Raw genomic sequence first — 23428 nt, forward strand, 5'->3', positions numbered from 1 at the left:
ACTCGCGTTGTGTCGGATAAGATGAGTGAATTGCAGAAATCGGAAGTCGCTAATAAATTAAACATGTTGGTGCATCATTCGGGATGGCAGTTTATGAACGTTAAAATCAGATTAATTAAAGACGGCGAAATTGAGGATCCCATTTCCGTAATGCTTAGAACCATATGGTTAAACCAGAAGCCGGTTAATGTATCCAACGTCTTAGACAGACACAGGGAGATCTGGACTGTGCTTATGTGTAAGTACGGCGAGATCATTTTTAATTACAAGAATCTCGTACATCATTTAATACGGGTTTGCCAAAACGAAAAAACTACGTCCGACTCTTTTCAAAGGTATTACGATTGTTTTAATTTACTGTTAATCAAACTCCACAGCATGTCACCGAGGTTTAAGTGCATGATGGATGCCTTGGACTTTATTTACTCACTAGTTCCTCAATTGAGACCTAAGCATAGTATAATGATCGCCGCCGAAAATTTGACTGAGTATACTTTAACTGTAGGGCCGACAATATCATCAAAATTGTCCGAACACGGTACCAACGTGGGCGTGGTCGATTTAGAAATAAACACCATTGGCAAATATTTCACCGATCTACATAAAAAAAGCGTATATTGGTTTACCCACTATCATTGCAACATTCCGACAAACAGAAAATGGACTGCACCGAATCTAACAGGAGAATTCGTGTACGCAAAGAGCAACCAGCTGATACCACAGGAAACGACTCTTTTGCAATATGTAGTTGACCAAATCGATTTTTATGTTAATGAGATCTTGAGTACTTGGTTCTACGATTTGGGCTTCGCATACAGTATGGAGGGAAAAGTTACAATTAAATGTAATTAAAATAATTTTAGTATCGAAATACCGATTTACAGTGTAGATTATTAAACATAATATCATATATATCCGACTTATTTGCATTTACCTGTAGCCTAAAATAATTTAAGTAAACCGTTATGAAATTGAAAAAAAAATTCGTCACACGTTTTTTGGCAGATATTCATCAACATAAAAAAGTTTTGTTTTTCTGAAATATTAGCGTTTAAGAGAATATATATTTTTAAATGTTTACATCAAGAAGTAACATTTATTGCCAATAAACGTTAATAAAATTATATTATTATTTATTAATATTACAGGGTTGTTTATTATTAAAATTTCCATGGACAAAAGAAATAATAATTTTATTTTAATTTTTTTTTTCAAAATAAAAGACATTTTTGAACCAACTTATTTTTTATTGACATTAATTTCCATTATAATAATAATTGTATGTCAAAACTTTTGCAAAAATAAATTCGTAATCTTTAAGGTCATATTAGTTATAGTCAATTAAACTGAAATTCTAGCTGTACTCGTGTTTTACCAAATTGTTGTCTTATAACTTACAAATTTCTTAAGAATCCATTTTTGAGATGGATAACATAAGACAGATGTTATTTTTCTGGTTGAGATCGTTGGTTTGTTTTGAACTGTGCTGGTTTCATTACAACCCACAGTCTCATATCGAAGCGTTTAACTGTGATGAACTATATTGTTTTAGTTTAAACTGTGCTAGTTTTTACTGAACTTTCTAGCTAATTTTTTCTTAACTAAAATGTATTTAGTCATTATAATTTATTTTCAAAATAATAGACAGTTTGTTCTGGTTTACCGTATGATATTACATTATACTCAGTAGAGTGATTTCACAATTATAGTTAAACAATTGGATTTGACACGTTAAACGTATGTTCTCGCCTTATGTTGAAGTTGGTACTGCCTAACAGCTACTGAGTGGCCCATGATAAAAAAAACACACTGTAGAAGCAATAAGTAAAAACAAGTGTGACATCCTGAGCAAGCTAGTCCCTAAAAATAAAATCGACTTTGTCATACTATAAATCCCCCATTTAGAAAACTATGAAAAATTCGCAACAATGAAAGTTCCTGGTTATAAAGCCATTGCTAGTAAAGCTTCCAAAGCTCACGGCTCACTAATGTATGCAAGAAAAAACATAACGGGATATAAAATCATAAATTGTTAAAGACAACACGAAATAGAATCCTTTATCATACAAATTTCTGGAATATACATTCTGCAAATACTGTCATTGCAATATACAATCCCCTTAATGTTCAATAGTTGAAACCTTCACATTCAACTTTAGAGCACCAAAAAGTATATATAGATGACTTCTACTAAAGAAATGCTGACTCGAATGACGAGTACAGAGAAATTCTGTCATACTGAACCATAAGCAATGACTTATATCCATCCTTTTTGCCCTATAGACTTAAAGACATTCGGATTAGCAAAGCGAAATAAACCTAGATCTCTGTATAGTTACTACGGACAACTTGTAAATTTAAAAGTTCCTCTCCATTAAACAAGGATTAACATATACGTTAATACAAAGGCCAAGATGGAATTTCAGAAAGGCAAATTGGAAAAAGTATATACAAGAAGTCGACTCAAACCTAGTATGTATTAGCCCTTCACGCAAAAACTACACCCGCTTTGTAAGAGTAATAAAACGAAATAATCCACAAGGCTCCTGTAAAGAATATAACCCCTGGTAGAATAGTAACGTAGACGATCTATACAAAGAATATCAGAAATCAGCTAATCCAGTAATGAGAAACAGACTACTGAACTTCATTAATAATGATCGGAAAGTGAGATGGATAGAAATCACTGAAAACCTAAATGTTATACGTAGCAGCCGCAAATCTTAGTACCTCCTCCGTAAATCGAGATCTGCAACTTGAATAATAAAAAAATAACCTAAAATATATTCAAACAAAATAGCAACTCACATTAAAGCACAAGCAGATAATGTCCCTCTCGACCTCCAATTGAAAGCTAAAACCAAACAGAAATTGCTAAACGCAGGCAATAAAATAAAATATGACGATCACGATCAATCTTTTCCTTCGACAGCTAACGAACTAAACGAGGATTACAAACCACTAAAATTAAGGAAAACTGCTGGTATGGACGGAATATTCCCAGAACTCATAAGCTATACAGGACCTTCGGTTAGAAATTGATTAAGCCTATTTTTCTCTAACATCATAGACATGAGTCAAATCCCTCACCAATTCACTAAACTTTTTCCAACCTAAAACCAAGGAAACCCAAGAATTCAGCTATCTATAGACCAATAACTGTTTTAAGTACTTTTCAAACTCCTAGAAGGTCTACTTTATAATAGAATTTACCAATCAATCGACAATGTTGTCCCTGGTTACCAAGCCCATTTTAGAAGTATAAAAAGCTGCTGTGAGAAAGTTCTTGGACTTACTTCTTTCATTGAGTCTGGATACCAAAAAGGATTAATGACCTCAGTCACATTTCTAGACCTATCTGGTCTACTTACGACATTGTGTGGATCGATAGTGTACTGTATAAAATAAAATAAAAGATACCTAGTGTAAAATTAACTAAACTGCTCAAAAATATGCTAAAAATGTCTTGGATGGGTAACTGGCAAATTTTTAACTAGCAAGAATGGTCTACCGCAGAGTTGAGAAAGTATTGATTTTCCATGTGTTTATTTTTTGGTCATTACTCAATGATATTTATAAAATTGGTTTTCTTAAGTCATTAACATGAACTTAAGTCATTACACGAACGACTTCACTTTATTTTAAATGTTGGAATTACAGTTCATGATACATGTTATAAATTATAAAAATATTCAACTTAAAACCATCAACGAACACGAACAAGGTTATTCTTTTTTAAAAAAACATTTAAAGGAGTCTGTATATTTACTATTTGTTAAATTATCGATAATGATCTTTAAGTAAAAGTTAAAATTTTGCTCAAACCCCATTACAGTATTTACACGGTTGACGCAAATAGTCTTAAGATCTAGCACACGGCGTGTCATTGTAAACTCAGCATTTTAAATATAAAAGACAATTTAATGATTTGTCCCATAATACTGTCTTGAGTCACAATATTTTATGACTACGTGACTTTTTTAATATATTTTTGGATAACAGTTGCCGAAATCGAAACGTTCACCGCCGTGTAAGTTAATAAATAACTACCAAAAAATTCATTTTTTTTCACACATACCTACGTCATATATCAATTGCATTGAAATAAAAACGAGCAATAAATGCCATTTGTATTTATTTAAGAACGTATTCCTCGGTCACACAGCTAAATGTATTAAAATATGCATTTTAAATTTCAAAATATGCAATATATTTGAAATAAAAATAATTTGATCAAAAAGTCCAATGTTGTATTATTTAGTGTAATATCTCAATATTTGTGTATTATTTTTGGGTCCTTCTGTCCACGTTCTGCATACTAAAAGAACATAGGGGAACCCGGGGCGAAATGAGGACGCGGGGCTTAAGCTTTTTCGAACGTTGCGCACCGCTTAGTATCATATCCCACACTAGGGTCTATATGTACACAAATGAGCCGTATATTTTTGAAAAAATAAACCAAACTCCTAGCATTTAAATAAATAGTTATAATGTGGAGTGGGTAAAAAATAAAATACTTATGACATTACCTATCGGTATAATAAAAAAAAAATTGATCGTCAAGAGGAAAACTTATTAACGTTATAAACCTTTCGCTGAAAAGCGAAATTCGTCAAACCACTAAATTTTATTTCCTAAAAATGTTTAGATAAATAATAAAAAAAACATTTTTAAATTTTAAAATAAATGGAACAAAAGTTGTAATACGATGTTCTGTAATTATGACAAATATATACATATACCTAAATAAAATATTAAAACATTGAATTTAAATTATTACTATAAGTGTGTTGTACAGGAATAATAATTAATAAGAAATAATTAAAAACTGTGTACATTAGTTTAAGAACGTGACAAAACATTAATTATTTTTAAGATGAAATTGTAGTTTAAAATAAGAATTAATAAATTGCTTTGGCTTATACATGTAAGTTATTTCAACTAAAATAAATTTACTAATATATGAATGTTCTAATTTATCGTCTAATCAGTCGCGTCATAAAAAAATGAATTATCAGTCGTTTTGCGGTGTTAACATCGGTGGTTATGCGAACACTTAGAGATTAAATAATGACAAAAAAAAAGTTAGATTGGCTGTTGATTAATATTTGGATGTCTTATTAAATCATACAAAATGTTACTAATATGCCTTTATTCATCAACTATTAATATTTTTATAACGAACCTACTCGGATAGCTGGATAGGCAAGGCAGAGTGGCCGTCGATACGGCTAGGGACGTGGATCCCTGAATTATAATACAAGGTCGTTACAAATGTGTCAGCATAGGTTGTAGTTATCAACTAAAACAATGGGATGTAGCGCGGGTCGTTCTGCATGTATGATAACGCTACCCCTACATATACGGCTAATTAGTGTCTGTGTGAGTGTGGTTCGGGGTAAAAAGGAACGGTTAGATATTGTAACCGTTACATTTAAAAGAAAATATTTAATATACAATTTACAAATAATAGTCAAGCACCAAGGTTTAGTTTCATTTTAGTCAAATTGATTCCATAAAACTTTTGTATTCCTACGCCAACAATAGCCTGAATAGATATATAGCCTGAGCTAAAAATCATCACACCAACCCTCTTGCACCTACCGAAGATAATACACTAATTTCAGTTTGACATTTACGTCCAACCACATGTCTACAACATAATAATATATTAAATAAATACATTTTCAATAATCATTAGCAAGCGCTACACACCTTTTTAAGTTTTAAACGAGTTTCTGTAGATTTTTTGCAAAAAAAAAAAACAGTGAGCTTAAACCTTGTATCAAAATTTATATGGATTTGATTTTTTCGTGTGTACCTATCAAATAATAACTATTAAACTATAATACTACTTTGATAATGCAATATTTCTTTTTGTTCCAATGGTAGATGACTTTATAATAATGTTCGACATATAAAAATTACAAGCGCGTTTAAATAAATAAAAAACAGCGGTACGTTGCGTGTAAATCAATTTTAACATGGTTTCAAATTATAATTAAATTATAACATATTTTTATCAAATTTTAATACTGTATTCTTCAGTTGAAGTTATTAATCGAATTGTACTTTTGTGTTTTGTCTGTTTTTGACGCTACGATAATGTATTCGAAAACGTTGAATTTAGCACTAGTTTGGGTTGCTGTACTTTATTCCACACGCGTTGTGTCGGTTAAGATGAACGTATCACAAAAATTGGAACTAGCAAATAAACTAAACACGTTGCTGAATCATTCGGGATGGCGGTCCATGGACGACATAAGGATCTCAACCAAATATTGCGGAGGTATGACGGATCCCATTTCAGTAATACTCAATGCCATATCGTTGAACCAGAAGCCGGTCGACAGATACAACGTCCTGGAAAGACACAGGGAAATTTGGATTTTGCTGATGTGTAAGTACGGCGAGATCATTTATGTTTATAGGATTCTCATACACAATTTCATATGGGTTTGCCAAAACGAAAAAAGGACGTCCGAGTCGATTCAAACGTATTACGACTGTTTTAATTTGCTGTTGATCAAACTCCACAGCATGTCACCAAGGTTTAAATGCATGATGGACACCTTGGACTTTATGTATTCACTAGTGCCACATTCGAAACCTAAGTATAATTTAATGGTCGCCATCGAAAATTTGACCGAGTATACTTTAACTGTAGGGCCGACAATCTCGTCGAAATTGTCCGAACAAGGTACTACTGTGGACGTGGTTAATCAGGAAATAAATAACATTGGCCAATATATCGGGGAAGTATATAGAACTAGCATATATCCGTTTACCTACAGTCATTGCAACGTTCCGACAAACAAAATAGTAAACGGAGCAAGCAACAGGCTTACACCGCTGGAAACGACTATGCTTTGCGACGCTCCGACAAACAGAATAGTGAACGGAGAGAGCAACACGCTTATACCGCTGGAAACGACTATGTTGCAACACGTCGTAGACGAATTAGATTCTTTTGTTAATGAGATCTTTAGCAAATGGTTCAACGATTTGGGCTTTGCATACGGCGTGGAGGATAAAATTATAATCAGGACTAATTAAATTATTATTAGCTCCGTAGTATCTGATTTTATAGTGTAGATTAATCATTATAATGTTATGTACATCCAAATTACATAGATTTATTTATTTAAAAGAGTAATGTATTAACAACTTAATATCAAACCAAATCTGTCAACGTGGCATTTTATTCTACAACCTTTTGCATGTGTACGTAAATAAATTTACAAAAAAAACGCTCACGACTTTTTGGGAAATGATAAACATAAAATAGTTTTGTATGTCTGAAATAATACTTGTAAAAAAAAATATTTATTTAAAAATTAATAAATCCTTATACATTACTATACATCAAAGTGTTATAAATAACATAATATATTGTCAATAAACGTTAATAATGATATTATTATACTACCACTTATGTTCACAGACAATTGTTCACTGCTCACTGGCTCATTTTTATACAGATGTTTTGAAAATATGAATTTTAAAATAAATTAATCTTCATCAATAAATAGCATTACAGTAATTGTCTTCTTCTTCGTTTTTTGGCTTTTCAATACTTTAAGAATTTTTGCCGCATCCGTCACTTTTCTGCAATCTTTCCGATTCTGGATACTATCTTCCCAATTTATCACATCCAGTGTTCCCAATACTTCCTTACTCTATCCGTCCATCGCTTCTTTGGTCTTCCTCTGGGTCTGTTTTCTTGGTTGCCATTCGATCGCTACTCTTACACTTGCAGTTACAGTCTTGTTAATAACTATAGCTAAATGGCTCTTATTACAGAGCTGTTTATTATTAAAAAAGTTTCACCGAAAAACGGTATAATAGAAAAACGTAATTTCATATTTTAGGACTAACAAATTTTTAATTAACATAGAGCCATTATAATAATTCAACGACAATAACTTTTACAAAAATTAGCATTCTCTGAGGTTATTATAGTTTTTATCAATCAAAATTTTAACAGATGTGTTTCTCTAAAATTAGTCATAAGAACAAAACGCACTGAAAAACTGCTAGAAATTTTTTAAGGCTATATCATATTTCAGCAAAAAAAAACTGTTTCTGGTTCATTACCCAAAATAAAGGATAAATGAAGCGTTGTTGACTAATTTTTCGAAAGACTGTGACAAAAATTCATAACTGTTTATTAAAAATTGATAAAATAATCCTGAAAAAAAAAGCATTTTCACTTTTTTAGCGGAAAAATATTATGATTGGTAATATTAGCTGCGGTGCGGAGCTGAGAAGGTATTGTTCTTACAATGGTGTGTTTTTATTTTTTAATTTATTTTTTATTTTTGTGTCTGGACCCACGATATCTCGTAAGCCACTGAACCGATTTCTTCGTGTAGCAACTCTATAAATTAGAAATCATACCTTGAAGGTACTTTACAAGGTCAAGAATTAAAAAAAATTCACCCCTTTCCCATCAAAATCGAGAATTTTTTTAAAAAAATTAACATTTAAAGTTACAGTAAATAACAACATGACTACAATTACCATAAATAATACCTTGAAAAAAATAATAGAGTGTAAAGTAAATAATACAAATAATAACAAAGAAAAATATAATTAATAAATTACATGAATAATTCATTGTTGTGACAATGGGCAAAGTTGACGCGTTGCTCGTTTGAGTGTTTCTTAGGTGATAAGAATTTCGGCTACTCTGATAACTCCATCTTGTCCCGGAAAAAGTTTGGACACACGAACTAGTTTATAAGATAGTCACGGAACATTTTTTTCTTGAATCAGCACTAGTTTTTCTTTCGTGAGTTGATCTGGTTGGTCCTTGTTTTACTTTAGGCGTTGTTGAAATGTTGTTCATCGCTCCAACGATGCTCATGAAATCTAGTATTTCCTCTGTAGATAAATCGCCAGTAAATTTCTGATCGTTCCTATCTTTAAATAGTTTTAGAATCTAATTTTGAAGTAATCAGTAAGAGCTTTAAGGTTTATTTCAGAAGTATTGATGGCCTGTTTTAGTGATTGGGCATCTTTTTTCTAATAAACTGACATTCTAGTGTGTTGTGTTTTGTTATTATTGGCTTAGTTTTATTATATTATTTGAAACATTTAATGTAATAAAACGAAACATAGTTTTTATTAGGTTTCAATAGGTTTTTTTTTTAATAGGTTAAGGTACTTTGGCGGTATGCGCCTCATATAGTAATTATCATCCCCTACAGCCACTGAGCAATGTATAGTAAACTTTTTATTGGATCCTGGTACTTTGGAAGTGCGACGGCGGCGACGGAGCTCGTTTTTGATAATTACTCAACAAATTTGAACAAAATTACGGGTATTAATTAGCATTACAGGCCCGTAAAACCATCACAGTTCTAATTTTTTCTTTATAATATATCCCTAATAATTTTTTTAATTTTCTATTAACATTCTAGTGCGGTGTGTTTAGGCAAGTTTGGCTTAGTTTTTTTTTTTTCTTATAACCTGCTTTTGTGATTACACGTTATAGTATTATTTAGAGACCAGCGCTTAAAATAAAGAAAATAATGGAAAAAATAACGATAGGGAAGTGAGAGTTGAGAAGAAGTTGGATATCTGGAGAAATATAACCAATGGAGGTCAGAAGAGAAAAAAATAATTTACGATTAGAAAGGAGATAGAGACAGTTAAAAAGCAAATGTCAAAATTCAACTCAGTTATAGGTGCAAAGGATTGGCTTAGTTGTATTATTCAAAATATTTAATGTGATAAAACGAAATTTAATTTTGAAAAAGTTAAACACTTCCGGCGCTATATGCTTCATATGATTATCATACGCTCTAGACACTGAGTAATACTATAGCAAACTTTACGTTTGGTTCCCTAGTACTGTGACCGACGTGACGAAGTTACGTAATATTCACCTTGTGCGTTTTTAGTAGCTTTTGACGGAGTGCAATACGTGGTGATGGCGGTGGCAATGTAAACGTGTGCTTTATAGTACCCTGGTACCCTTATTCATTTGCTGAAAAATCGTTTTCTTTATGTCTATGACGCGAAAACTTAACACAAATTTTCCACCCCTTGCTCTATAACATACCAATTCTAATAATAATAATACAAATCATTATTTTAAAACTATATATATGTATTTTTTTTTTATTAATGTTAGCTTTCATGGGTTGAAATATCATGTGGATGACTTTCAGATATATCAGTGTCAATAGATGTTAGCCGAAGTTTTGACATGACCGAGCGTCGTAACATTTAATGGAGCGCGCTATAGTAGAGTGTATACGTCACGCACCGCGCGATGCGAAATACTCAATTTATTATTTGGCTCACAGAAAATAGCATGGAATCATATTTTTTGAACGTTTTGTCAGCTATATTTTTTGAATAGAACTATTTTTGCCGTAAAATTAATATTTTTGATGATACTTGAGAGAAAACTGTAAAATCATACTTAAAAACCAAGATGGCGGACACTTCCGGTCTTCGGAGGGGTGATGGATTTATTTGGTCAATCAGGAGATCATATAAAAAAATGCCTGCCAAGTTTCAAAACTTTCCGATTTATTTATTATGTATTTGGATCATGGATATCAGTATAATAACTAATAACTAATAAACTTAGTACAACCTTACCTAGAAGTATGCGAATATTATAGTAATCATTATGTAATATTTAATAGTTGCTTGGTACAAAACCAATTTCATTTTTGGCCTAGATTTTACTATATATAAGCTATAGTATTAAGGTTTCGGGGACCATTCTATTACGGATGCTGTAATAAGTGTAACATTGTATTCTTTATACTGTATTGTGTGATTTTATGTCTAATAGTATTGTGTTAAATTATATTATCGTTGATTTTTTTATTTCTACTTAAATACAGAATTCTACCAAATTATACAAGCGTATAATTTATTAGGTTATGGGCTCAGGCACAACAATGAAGCATCAGAACCCTAAGTATTTGAAGTAATCAAAATTCACTTATTTAAATTATTCAGTGACTAACGTTTTTAAGTAAGTTATCTATTAACCCTGGACGAGTCACTAAAAATTACAAGTAATTCGGAAGGCTGGACACTTAGGAAATTTCCAATGAAGGTAATAATTAATTCATTTGAGTTAGGCAGTAAAATAACAGAATATTTTAAGAAGCTAGTTTATACAAGAGGAACCTCCGAGTCAGAAGAAGACGCCAAGAAAAGGTTACAATTAGAACGAATAGCTGTGGTCAAGGGCTGATAATACATGTCAAAGATTAATCGTTACTTCATTGGAAAGTGGACCGTTACAATTTTTGCTAAATTGTAGCACAGCATATGATATGTGGAACAAATAACTAAGTATCTACGAGCAAAAATCTGAAGCTGGTATACATTTATTACAAAATACATTTTTCAGGTACGTAAAAGAGCCTTCAGATGACATTTCGACGCATATCAGCAAATTACAGAATCTCCAAAACCAATTCGCTTAATCGGGGGAGAAAATCTCTGACAATATGTTGCTAATAAAATGATTATGACTATACCACCAACTTATAAACATTTTTACAATGCATTGGACAGTGTACCTCATGCAAGTAAGAATTTATATGAACTTACATCTCGGTTGCTAATAGAAGAATCGAGAATGCATCAAGGAAGTTCAGAGGTTGAAGCAGTGGAATCCAATGCTTTGACTGTCAAAAGATTTCAAACGAAATTTTTTTAGAAGAAGGGTGGTAATGGTGTTGAACGTAATTTTAGTAATAATAATACTAAAAGAATGGCCCCCTGTTTTTGGTGCAAGAAATTAGGTCATCTCAAGAAGAACTGCAGGAAGTACCAGAAGGATTAGGATGAGGCGAAATCGGATTCGCCAAGTACAAGTTCAACTGGTCAAGCGTTATACAGCGAATCTTTTTTTACTGAACGCGAAGAGAACCAGTGGTATTTAGATTCAGGAGCTATTGTACATACGACAAGGAACAAGGAGTGGTTTGTGAATTATAAAACATTTAGGTTGCCAGTGAAAATAAGGATTGGCGATGGCACGTAATTACAGTAATATGAACATAATATGTAATGTGAGAAATAAAATGAACAAAAATTATTTATCTAATGTGTGGCGGAGAGGCCCAGACAATGTCACACCTGCTAAATTGCAACGAATGCCCAATCAAATGAGACGTAACAGACTTACAAGCTGCTAACAACAAGGCTATAATGATGGCAGAATTTGGAGCAACGAAATTTAGAAGAACAAATCATACGTCACCTTTAGTACTACCTATTATTATCTATTTAGTACACTATTCCATATGTTATATTTATTTATTCATATTTTATTTTGTTTTATATACCTGTTGACTTTTTGACTAATTTTTATTATGTTGTGATATCTATAGTTTATATGTAATGATTTTTATAGATGTAATTACCTGTAAAAGAATGACCTGTCAACCCGATTCGAAAAAATATATATAAGACAAATAACAATAAAATCCACACAAAAAGGTATGTAAAATACATAAATATTATTAGATTGAAGAACTAGACGAGAACTTAGAGACTGTTAACTAATAAATTATTGAACTATAAATTAGAACAAACACTGTAAACTAAAAAAAAAGAATAAGAATTTAGGTTATAACATCATGTTATTTTTTTTTTATAGACAAGTGCTTTGTGGCTATAAGTGAAATAAAACTCGTCAAATTTTAGAAATATCTTATGACATTTGAATATTTTTTTTTTTTTGACACACACGACAAGTTAACTTAACTACACTACGCTACGGAAAAAATTAATTCTCATTCACCACACGAAATTTCACATTAAAATATTTATGAATTCTATTTTAGTATACAGTTTTTGCTTAAATAGAATATCTCAACGATATACTTTATGTATAAAGTGATTCCAGAGTTGTTTTTTGAAATTGAGAAAAAAAAACAGATTGTAATCATACAATAACTTCTTAGTTCAGATGGTAGATGCCTTATTTAAAAAACAATTATTCACAACCTACAAATATAACGTACGCCTAAACGAGTAATGGTTTTAATGAAATTGTGTAAAACGTACGTATACACGCCGACATCGCTGTCACGTGTACACTACAAGAGCGATTAAACTAATATACAAGTGGGGAGTGATGCGTGTAAATCTAAAGCCCATGGCAAATATTATTAGCAAATAGTCTTGGCATATGTTTCAAAAAAAAAAAAAAAATGATAAAAGTACAAATATCAAATTTTTTAGCACTGTATTCTTCAGTTTTCAATCGAAAAGTACTGCTATGTTTTGTATTTTCGTTCCTGTGATAATGCATTCGCAAAATATGTTTTCAATACTGATTTGGGTTACTGTACTATGTTCTACGTGGGTTGTGGTGTTGGGTAATATGCGTGAGTCAGAAAGATTGGAAGTCGCTAATAAATTAAATATGTTAGTGCGTCATTCTGGATGGCAGTGCATGGACGTTAAAATCTTAAAAACGAAACGCACAGAAATCGAAGCCTTGTCGTTGGACCAGAACCCAGTCGACATATACAACGTCCTGGAAAAACACAAACACATATGGACCTTGCTCATGTGTAAGTATGGCGAGATCTTCGCTAATTACAGGACTCACGTAAATCGTTTTATGCGGGTTTGCCACATCGAAAAAACCGAATCGTTTCAAAAGTATTATGATTGTTTTACCATGCTGTTGATCAAACTCCACAGCATGTCAACGTGGTTTAAATGCATGATGGACGCGTTGGACTTTATTTACTCGCTAGTTCCGCAATCAAAACCTAAGCACAGTATAATGGTTGCCACGGAAATGTTGGCGGAATATACATTAAATTTAGGGCCGACATTGTCGTCGAAATTTTCCGAACACCAAGCCACCGAGGACATGGTCGATTTCGAAATAAATACCATACGCGAATATTTTTCGGATATTTATAGACATAGCATATACTGGTTTAGCTACAATCATTGCAATATCCCGACAAACAGAACATTTACTGTATCCACAATAATGGAAAATTTTATGAACGCAAAGAGCAAAGAGTTGATACCAGAAGAAACGACTATGGTTCAATATGTAGTAGATGAAATGGATAATTACGTTAATGAGATATCGGGCACCTGGTTTTACGGTTTGGGTTTCGCGTACGGCGTAGGAGATACAATTACAATCGGGACTAATTAATTTATTATTCGCATCGAAATACCTATCTATATTCAGTGTAGATTGGTCAACATTTTTGGGAAATATTAATAAACATAAAAATGTTTGGTATTTATGAATTAGTAACTGTTAAGAAAATATTATGTAATTTTTTTAAAACTAGTAAATCTGTATACTTCAATAAATAACATAATACATTGTCAAAAAGCGTTAATAAAATGGTATTATTTTATTACCAAGTATTCAAAAAGCTAACTTTTTTTAGCTGATTCTGGTTCATATTTCCAAAAAAGGATAAATGAAGCATATTGGCCACATTTGCGAAAGATTGTAACAAAAATCGTTTTGCATCTAATTGTAAGCTAAACAGTTTTTAAGGGTGAATTTTTAAAATTATAATAATGTAAAACATTTTAAATTATGGTTTTGCAGTCTCTGATTTCAAACTTTTTTCAATTTTACTCTATACTTGTGTGGAGGTTATTTTATTAAAGTAAAAATTAAATTAATAAAAAAGTTTTATAGTAGGTACGTATATATTAAACCATAAAATACTAAATTTCAAGTTAATAAACTTAAAAACTGTTTTCAACCTATACAGATAATAATTAGACCTAACCCGAGTCTGATCTTTAGCTTTTTATCATTTATCGCAATCAAAGGCACAGTAAAAACCATTAGTGTAAAACCAATAACTTTTGAGAATCACATCGAAGCTAACAGATTGCTAAAGATGAACGATTTAATTATGACAGTTTAAAATCCGTCTTTTATTTTTTTAGTGATTACATTTTTTTAAACATATTATCAGGTTTTCAATTGTATTGGTTTCAATAGGCCGTAACTTAATGCAAATAATTTGTACAGGGAATGACAAAGTATTGATGTAAAAGTTTCATATTATGTCAGCTTAAGGTATCTTTTTTCAAAATAGAAAAAAATATTTTAATGACCTTCATGACAAACTATTTTTTAGAGAGGTATAGTCTATCTAAACAATGTGTTAAAAAATTATAAATTAATCCATAAATCTATATATATATATATATATATATATATATATATATAAAATTATATATATATAAAAATGAATGTCTGTCTGTTTGTTTGTCCTTTATGCATTAGTCCACCATTCATCTGATCGCCATAAAACTAGGGAAAGGTGTTAAGTACACTCCCGCAAACCTAACTGATAAAGTACTTTTAGAAAATTCCGCCCCTAAAGATGGCCTCAAACACGAACTTTGTACTTTAAATACGAAATGTAAATAAATTAAATGTTTGTAACCATGGTAACCCAAAATTAACACTTGGTTTGTTACGATGGTAACCACGGTACTCGAAATTTTAACTGATAAGAACCGAAAAAAGTGTCACGAAAACGCTGTCACGCTGTTATCTCATAGGAGATTAGAGGTTAGTGATGAGCCGTGGGGATGGTGATGGGGGTAGGAATGGGGGAATGGGAATTATTTTACCTGGCAGACTAAATCTCGGGCAACGTCGTGCCGGGTCCAGACAGCTTGTTATTAATATAACCCGAAACGTTAAAAGAAAGTAAAATACAATGCCAAATAATAACAAACTGACAAATTAAATAATACAATCACTAATCAGTTATTACATATTTTAATAACCAATGAGAACGTTGGAATCCAGGTAACCGCTTTGGTAACCCAACTAACGTTTTGCCAGCTTATAAATTTAATTTAATAATAATAATGTTATGGTGAAATTTATTTCTTTTAACCTGATGTTAAAATTAAATAAATTGTAATTTAACATTGTATTAAGAGTGTATTTAACAATAGTTGGTGAAACTAGCGAATAATTATCCTCCTCTTGTTAATAATACCATATCCCCAAAATGTACACTCACAGGGTCCTATCTGATGACAAATTATTTTTTATGCATACATTTTTATAAAAAAGAGGAGGCTACCCAGGTCATTTTTAAGGAGTAAAGTTTAGGCAAACTTTGGAAAAATCTTAAATTAGAGTTTAAACATTAATAAATATTTATTCATACAGTAATAAGGTTACTTTGTTGATTGCAATTTTTTTTCAGGTTACCACAAACATTTTTATAGGATAAATAATAATGTTTCCCCCGTCAAAACTGCTTTGCGAGGGACAAGTATGTAAGGCCGGTATTAACAGTAAATTTAACATATTTCCACAATGTATAGAGAAAAACTTTATTCATGGGGTAGCATTTTAATTTTTTGATATTTATACTTAAAATTTTTTGTAAACAAATTAATAAAGAAAAAAATAATGAATATTTACGAATGAATAACTTTGATTGTGCTTAAGTTATCAAATAACTAAGCATCCTACATCGTAGTTCTAGTTCTTCTCTATCCATTGTAAAATTGTAAAAGGCTACTCTAATACCACTCTCATATTCCTGTCCCCAGAAAAACCATTTTTCGTGGGTAAATTAAGAGTGGGTAACGTCCTCTTAAATAAATAAATATTCAATAATCATTAGCAGGTGCTGCTGATCTCATTAAGGTTTAATAGAGTTTTTGTAGATTTTTTGCCAAAAATAGTGAGCTCAAACTTTGAATCAACATTTATATAGATTTGTTTTTTTCGTGTAGTACCTATCAAGTAATAACTATTAAACTATGTTACTATTGTAGTAATGCAATATCTTCCTTGTTCCAATGGTAGATGACTTAATAATTAATAATGTTTGACATATAAAAATAACAAGCGCGTTTAAATTATAAAACAAGTAGTGCGTTGCTCGTAAATCAATTTTAACATGGTCTCAAGATATAATTAAATTATAACATATTTTTTTTTCATATTTTAATACTTTAGTTGAAGTTTTTAATCGAATTGAATTTTTGTGTTTTGTCTGTTTTTGACGCTACGATAATGTATTCGAAAATGATGATTTTAGCACTATTTTGGGTTGCTGTACTTAATTCTACACGCGTTGTGTCGGATAAGATGAGTGGATTACAGAAATTGGAACTTGCTAATAAACTAAACGTTTTACTGCATCATTCGGGATGGCGGTACATGGACGACGTTAAGATCTCAACCAAATTTCGTGGTGAAATCGAGGATCCCATTTCAGTAATACTCAATGCCATATCATTAAACCGGAAGCCGGTCGACAAACACAACGTCCTGAAAAGACACAAGGAAATCTGGACTTTGCTTATGTGTAAGTACGGAGAGATCGTTCTTGATTACAAGGCTCTCATAAGTAATTTCATATGGGTTTGCCAAAAAGAAAAAAAAACACCCGACTCGTTTCAAAAGTATTACGATTGTTTTAATTTACTGTTGATCAAACTCCATAGCATGTCACCGAGGTTTAAATGCATGATGGACGCTTTGGACTTTATTTATTCACTAGTTCCACAATGGAGATCTAAGTATGGTGTTATGCTCGCCACGGAAAATTTGGCCGAGTATACTTTAACTGTAGGGCCGACCATCTCGTCGAAATTGTCCGAACAAGGTACTACTGTGGACGTGGTTAATGAGGAAATAACTCAAATTCGTGAACACATTGCGGAAGTATATAGAACTATCATATATCCGTTTGCCTACAGTCATTGCAACATTCCAACAAACAGAATATTGACCGATCATACTTTAATGGAAAATTTTTTTCACGCAGAGGAAAACAAGCTTATACCGGTGGAAACAACCATGTTGCAATACGTCGTTGACGAAATAGATTCTTATGTTAATGAGATCTTTAGCAAATGGTTCGGGGATTTAGGCTTCGCATACGGCGTGGAGGGTAAAGTTATAATCAGGACTAATTAAAATATTATTATCACCGAAATGTCGATTATAGTGTAGCTTAATCATTTTAATATTATGTATATCCCACTTATATAGATATTTTTGTTTAAATTAGTTATGTGTTAACAACACAATATCAAACAAAATTTGTCAACGGCATTTTATTCTACAACTTTACCACGTATGTTAACGGTTAATTGTCTACTGCTCACTAGCTCATAATTTTACAGCTGTTATACAAATATTAATTTTAAAATAAATAAATGTTCATCAATAAATAACAAATTATATTGTCTTCTTCTTCTTTGGTTTTCCAATTCTTTAAACATTTTTACCGCAACCGACACTGTTCTGCAATCTTCCCGATTCTGGATACTATCGTCACAATTCATCACTTCCAGTGTTTCCAAATACTTCCTCACTCCATCTGTCTATCGCTTCTTTGGTTTTCCTCTTGGTCTTTTTTCCGTTGGTTTTCATTCGATTGCTGCTCTTACACTTGCATTTTCAGTCTTTTGCTTCTTGTAACCAAACCTCTGATATCTTTCACGTAATGTAGCTTATTAGCAATGGTACTTTAGTGGTTTATCTTAACTATATTATATTGTCAATAAATGTTAATACGATGATATTATTATATTACCAAGTATGTTAATAATTATGTTACTGTATCTTATTGTAATTATTACTATTGTATTAGTTTATTCTAAATAATATTACCAATAGTATTACTAAAAGTGTTTGTGTTATAATTTCTGTTGTGTTCCACCCCAGTTATTTCAACAAGGTTTTCTCATTTTGACTCACAAAGTACTTTCTTTTGCGTGTTTCTCATCGATATTTATGTATATTATAATCAAATACATCGGTCTATTGATTCCAAAGCTATTTGTTGATACAAAAAAAAGAATCACATTGTAATAACGCAATAACTTCTCAGATTTTATGGTAGATGATTTTTTTTAAAATAATGTATAACACGTGTAAATTACAAGTGCGTTTAACAAATAAACAAGCGAACGCTGTGAATAAGTCGTGACGCAAATATGATAGGCAAATGGTCTAGGCGCGTGTTTCAAGACGAAAGGTAATTAGTATAAATTTTAATTATATTTTTAAACACTTTTAGTTTTTAATCGAATAGTACTACTGTGATTTGTTATTTGGACGCTACGATAATGCACTATCAAACATTAATTTCAATACTAGTTTGGGTTGTTGTACTTTGTTCTATACGCGTTAAGTCGGATACGACAGGTACATTACAAATATCAGAAATCGCTCATAAGTTAAACTTGTTATTACACCATTCAGGATGGCGGTCCATTGGCGTTCAAATCTTAAAAAAAAAAAAGACAGAAGTAGTGGATCCCATTTCCGAAATACTCATAGCCATATCGTTGAACCAGATGCCGGTCGACGAATCTAACGTCTTAAAAAGACACAAGGACATTGCGACTGTGCTTATGTGTAAGTACAGCGAGATTATTTTTAATTACAAGTATCAAATAATTCATTTTATACGGGTTTGCCAGAACGAAAAAGATTGTTCAGACTCTTACCAAAGTTATTACGATTGTTTTCAATTGCTGTTGACCAAACTCCACAGCATGTCGCCGAGGTTTAAATGCATGATGGATGCGTTGGACTTTATTTACTCGCTATATCCACAAAATAAAACTAAGTATAAAGGTATAGGTGTAATGGAAGCCACTGACAAATTGACTGAATATACTTTGACTATAGGGCCGACATTGTCATCGAAACTGTCCGAACAAGGTACCACCGTAGACGTGGTCGATTACGAAATAAATTTGATAGGCCATTTTATCTCGGAAGTATATAAAAAGAACATATCTCGGTTTACCTACCGTCATTGCAACATTCAGACAAACAGAAAATGGACTGAAAACACTTTAGTAGGCTTGTTTTTGTTTGCTAAGAGCAGCCAGATGATACCACAAGAAACGACTATGTTGCAATATATAGTAGACGAAATGGATTCTTACGCTAATGAGATCCTTAGCAAATGGTTCAACGATTTGGGCTTCGCATACGGAGTGGAGGATAAAGTTATAATCAGGACTAATTAAAATATCTTTAGCACCAAAATGTCGATTTATAGTGTAGTTTAATTATTACAATATTATGTACATCCAACTTATATAGATATTTTTGTTTCCAGCAGTTATGTGTTAACAACTTAATATCAAATAAAATGTGTCAACGTGACATTTTATTTTACAACCTTTTTTGTCCTTACAACCTTTTTGCATGTACACGTAGGCTAAAATAATTTAGGTAAACATTAAAGAAATTTACCAAAAAAATCGATTTCCTACGTTTTTGGTAAAAATCATAAAAGAGACATAAAAATGTTTGTATTTCTTAAATAAAAGCTGTTAAGAAAATATGTATTTTAAAACTAATAAATCATTATATATCAATATTTTTAATAGAATTATATTATTATTCTGCCGAGTATGTTAGCAGCCACCTTTTTACTGTTCATGCGAAAGAACCATCATGATTCTTGAGCCCTTATGCTTATTATAGTTGTGCTTCGTTTTAACTAGATTGAACTGTACTGGTTTAAACTGTCTTAGGTTTGAATTGTTCCAGAGTGTAGTACTAATTTTATTTGCGCGCCCTTCCCATTCCGCTTTCTTTTAAATTCGTATAACTTTAAAGATAGTTGTTCAAAACTGGTAAAAAAAGTTAATAAAATACATACGTTTAAGTTTCAAAAGTTTATATAAAAATAATTAGTTTTGGAGGGAGAAACATAAATATCTGCGAATAATTGGGATCACATTGTACAAAAACACTGAAAAAAAAAGAAATTCCTTATTATACCCTATGAGATATTGATAATGTTGTTTATAATGTAATTTATCTGTATACAACACGTCAAATTCCTAAACCACAAATCAATCTAAAAATCCAAACTTTATGATTTTCGAAGTTTTTTCTTCATAAAAACAAATTTTGGTTAAAAATTTTAGCTTCGACGCAAAGCAGCGAAAGTATTGATTTTACCATCATGTGGGCATTTTTTTTTGTCTGTACACACTGTTACTTTTTTAATACTGGACCTATTCCTTCGAATAGCAACTCTATAAATCACAAATTTCTACTAGTTGGTACTTAGGGGGTTAAAAGTTAAAACCTTCTACACAGTTAAAATTTGAAAAAACAAAACAAAAACCGTTTTTAAGTTAAAACTTTTACTGGCTATAATTTTGAGAAAAAGAGTTGGATCGAGTTGTAATTTATAAGGAATATATTTTACTAGTTATGTCCGCTACACCTTTTGAAGATTTCATATATTTTAACAAAAACACCTAAAACCTAAAAAAATTGTATCAAACCATTACAACAACTTTATGTAGATCTATGCAGAATGATACTATTAAGTTTTGATACTCAAGTACTACTTTAAGGTTTTAATTTAGTTTTTTTAGACCGAGACGGCAATGTTGGTACATATTATTATATTGTGTATATTATAACATGATATCGCAGAAGACTAAATCGTGTGTCTAGTGTAATCGTCTTTCATCTTGGGAAAACAGCTGACCCGTACTGCTTCGTTATCTTGTTGTTTTATGGCGACTTGACATTCGTCTATCGACACACCAATAGGTACCCATATTTTTTGTATCAAGTAAGGACAATAATTTTGGAAAATTATCCGTGAAGGTTTGGTTTATTGTGCTTAATAAATGTCGTAATATAGAATTAAGCTAGAATTAAAATTAAGTGTTTAAATAATATATAGCTCGTCTCTTACATCACAATACATTGCTACCATGTTAAATGTCATAAAACATGAAATTATAGGAAATGTAATTTTTTTAATTTTGGCTCAGTACATTCCAGTCGTAAGTCTAATGGATAACGATTTATAATGAATAGAGGCAATAGAATATTCCTTTGGTAAATTTGACGGCCTTAAATTTTTGTCCTTTACATTTTAACCGTCAGTTATAAGAAGAAACGGCAAGGGGGTCGCGCAACCCCTTTTCAAGAGATGGAGGGCTACGCACATGGGGTAGGCTTGGGGACTTTTAGTATGTTGACCAGTATGGTATGAACTGTTTGTGTACCAAAATTCAGCTTTCGCTGAATTAAATCCATTCTTTTCCGTTTTTTGGTCTAATTTGACTGGACTAAAATGAAGATATTTTAATCTGAGAATAATTGTTAAAAGAGTCATGTCAAACAAATATTTGATAAAAATGCCTACTCGCTCACACCATGTTTAATGAATTAATAGTAAATAAAATTGAGATGAAAAATTTGCAATAATTTTTTTGAACTTTTTTAAATTGTACACCCCAAACGCAAACTAGACACTATTAATACTGATTGATAGACTTGCTGATAAAATAAATCAGTCCAGCGATTTTAGAGTTTGATACTGACAAAAAAAAACATAAATTTTTAAATGTGGAGAACATGAAGAATTATCACACCATCTAGTGTGAGATTTCTCACACTTAATAACTAATGAGAACATCAACTCCAGAGCTACTGTGGGTAAATTATCATTGGTTAACTTTTTCCTGGAAAGAATGAAATTAGTCATTAAAACAAATAGAAGCAAAGAAATATTGAGATTTGAAAAGGACTCAGCACTATTCAATACACAGGGATATTAAACTGAACAATACATAGGTATGATAGACTACGGGGAATAGAACTTCTAAGAGAGTGCACGCAGTAGATCTACAGGTCTGAAAACACTGAAAATATTCCAAGATAAAAAATCACCTTGTATAGATAATTGTATACGAATAATTTTTTTATTCGAGTATATCAAATCATTATTTATCTTCTAAAGGGACTATCCCCCAAAATGTTCTATAGAAGTGAAAACACAATAAATATCAAAAACTATCTTTTCTACATTATGGTCAAGCATTTATTTCAATTTTTAGGTGTGGCTCAAGAGTCAAGAGTGATTGCTAGTTTGCAAGGGAATCAGATTTGGCTCTATAATTTAATTTAAAAAACTTGTGAAATTATTAAGTAAAGTATTGTTACCTGCTGACATTGACTTTGCAAATTTTGTTAATATTTCATATTTTTTATGTATACAGGTGATCGCATAAGGTACCCACGTCATATTGTTTTATTCGTTTTTATTAAGCAAAGTTAGTGCAAACATTACGCCATTGTGTACACTTGACGGTATAGCTGCGTGACAAAGTCAAAATCAACGGTTAACCTAACACAGAACCATCTACAATATAGTGCATATTATTCAGCCAAAATTTACGTTAAAGCAAAAAAAATTGTTTAATTTTATTTTCTTATACTTATAAAAGACATCAATCTGGCATAGCCTCCTGGGATTTTTAATTTTGATAAAATTCTCGAGGAGCTCTAAGAGTTTTTAAACGACCGGAATTTCACCCCACTTTCCAGAAGTTGATAGATATTTTTTTGTTATAGGGCAATATTTTAAAGGGGTCACCGGAACGCAAAACAAAT

The 23428-nt window shown here is 31.5% G+C and overlaps 1 protein-coding gene across 1 annotated transcript; it reads left to right on the forward strand.

Annotated features, from left to right (window-relative positions):
* The first annotated feature begins 18963 nt into the window (after positions 1-18963).
* On the forward strand, positions 18964-20328 carry LOC126847732 (uncharacterized). The gene is made up of 2 exons (XM_050588113.1): positions 18964-19186; positions 19244-20328. The coding sequence occupies exons 1-2, from the start codon at positions 19108-19110 to the stop codon at positions 20020-20022; spliced, it is 858 nt and encodes a 285-aa protein (XP_050444070.1). The 5' UTR covers positions 18964-19107; the 3' UTR covers positions 20023-20328.
* Positions 20329-23428: the final 3100 nt, after the last annotated feature.

This window comes from Adelges cooleyi, unplaced genomic scaffold, assembly GCF_023614345.1.
Source record: "Adelges cooleyi isolate 19-005CV unplaced genomic scaffold, UGA_ACOO_1.1 ACOO_flye_CR_arks_rails_tigmint_CR_PRNA_118, whole genome shotgun sequence".
In the NCBI taxonomy this organism is placed as follows: Eukaryota; Metazoa; Arthropoda; class Insecta; order Hemiptera; family Adelgidae; genus Adelges; species Adelges cooleyi.

Bases quoted from the DNA above. Each gene is read 5' to 3' on its own strand.
- LOC126847732 (XM_050588113.1), top strand. From the start codon at position 19,108: ATGCACTATCAAACATTAATTTCAATACTAGTTTGGGTTGTTGTACTT. The intron at 19,187-19,243 runs GTACATTACAAA...TACACCATTCAG, and splicing joins CGTTAAGTCGGATACGACAG to GATGGCGGTCCATTGGCGTT.